Source organism: Priapulus caudatus, unplaced genomic scaffold, assembly GCF_000485595.1.
Source record: "Priapulus caudatus unplaced genomic scaffold, Priapulus_caudatus-5.0.1 Scaffold12850, whole genome shotgun sequence".
NCBI classification, from domain to species: Eukaryota; Metazoa; Priapulida; class Priapulimorpha; order Priapulimorphida; family Priapulidae; genus Priapulus; species Priapulus caudatus.
The window spans coordinates 1-1,352 of NW_014589911.1; the positions used below are offsets into that span (position 1 = coordinate 1).

Below are 1,352 nucleotides of genomic sequence, written 5' to 3' on the forward strand. Positions count from 1 at the left end.
AGAGAGAGAGAGAGAGAGAGAGAGAGAGAGAGAGAAACAGAGAGAGGTAGAGAGAGAGAGCAAGCTAGAGAGAGAGAAGAGCAAGAGATAGATAGATAGATAGAAAGACAGAGAGAGAGATAGAGAGATAAAGAGAGAAATAGAGAGGAAGAGAGAGAGAGAGAAATACTGAGGGAGAGAGTAAAATAGAGAGGAAGAGAGAGAGAAAGAGGAACAAACAGCTGAAGAAGTAGTCAGCAATACCGCACACCAGACGGCGCCACCTACCTGCTCTCCGCGCGACACATGTCCAGTATGAGCAGGTTAAGCGCCGCGCCCGTCTCCTGCATGCACGCTAGCGCCCTCTGCACGCACAGGCAGTCATCGCAGCTGAACCCTGCGACCCCGCCATCATCGCCCGCGCTGTGAGGCGTTTCCAAGGGAACCATGTACGACAGCTCGTCCTTCTTGAAGCCGTGGCCGGCGTAGTAGAAGACACCTAGAGAGGGAGCGAGGAGCGACGATTTAATTCACAGATTTTGATGATCATTGTAACTAGTTTGTTAGAGGTTAAGGTCAAGGTCAAGGTCAGGGGTTAAGGTTAGGGTCCGGGTGAGGATGACGGTTATGGTTAGGGTTAGGGTTAGGGTTAGTGTTAGGATTATGGTTAGGGTTAGGATTATGGTTAGGGTTAGGATTATGGTTAGGGTTAGGATTATGGTTAGGGTTAGGATTAAGGTTAGGATTAGGCGTAAAATGTTTTGCTGTGGTAGGTGGAATTCGCACCTGGTGCTGCTAGTAGTCAAAGATGACTGATGGCTTACCATACGCGCCCTCGTGCAGCATGGAGCAGAACTCGTTAAGAGCGTTGTTCATCTCTGCGTGCGTGAGGTTAACGAGGGCGATCACGCGGAAGCTGAGGGAGGCGAGGCAGCGAGCGAGCGTCTCCACGTCCGTCGCCGGGTTGTGCAGACGCCCCAGACCCTCGTAGTCCTGGTTACCGATCAGTAGCGCCACCTTCAGGCTCGCTGGCGAAACGTTACCATCACGAGTGTTCAAGAGTAAGATAGCGAGGAAAATAATAATGATGATAATAATAATACTAATAATACTAATAACAATAACATAATAGCAATAATAATTATAATAATAATAATATAAACCATAACAAATAATAATAACAATAATAATAATAAATATTATTATTATTATTCTATTTCCCCAAGTTACATCTGGAATAGTGGAGTGTGGTAGTGGTAGCGTGAGTGAGAGAGACATGGAGGCGAACAATACCTGTGTAATAGTGGAGCGTGGTAGCGTGAGTGAGAGAGGTGAGGCAGATACTACCCGTGTAATAGTGGAGCGTGGTAGCA

General features: G+C 47.1%; 1 protein-coding gene across 1 annotated transcript; it reads right to left on the bottom strand.

Annotated features, from left to right (window-relative positions):
• Positions 1–263: 263 nt before the first annotated feature.
• Positions 264–1,007, bottom strand: LOC106820405 (mucosa-associated lymphoid tissue lymphoma translocation protein 1-like; the record flags this gene model as incomplete). Its single annotated transcript, XM_014824925.1, has 2 exons — positions 264–478; positions 804–1,007. Coding segments are annotated over 2 exons (419 nt in total), but the record flags the coding sequence as incomplete, so codon positions are not given.
• Between the last annotated feature and the right edge of the window lie 345 nt (positions 1,008–1,352).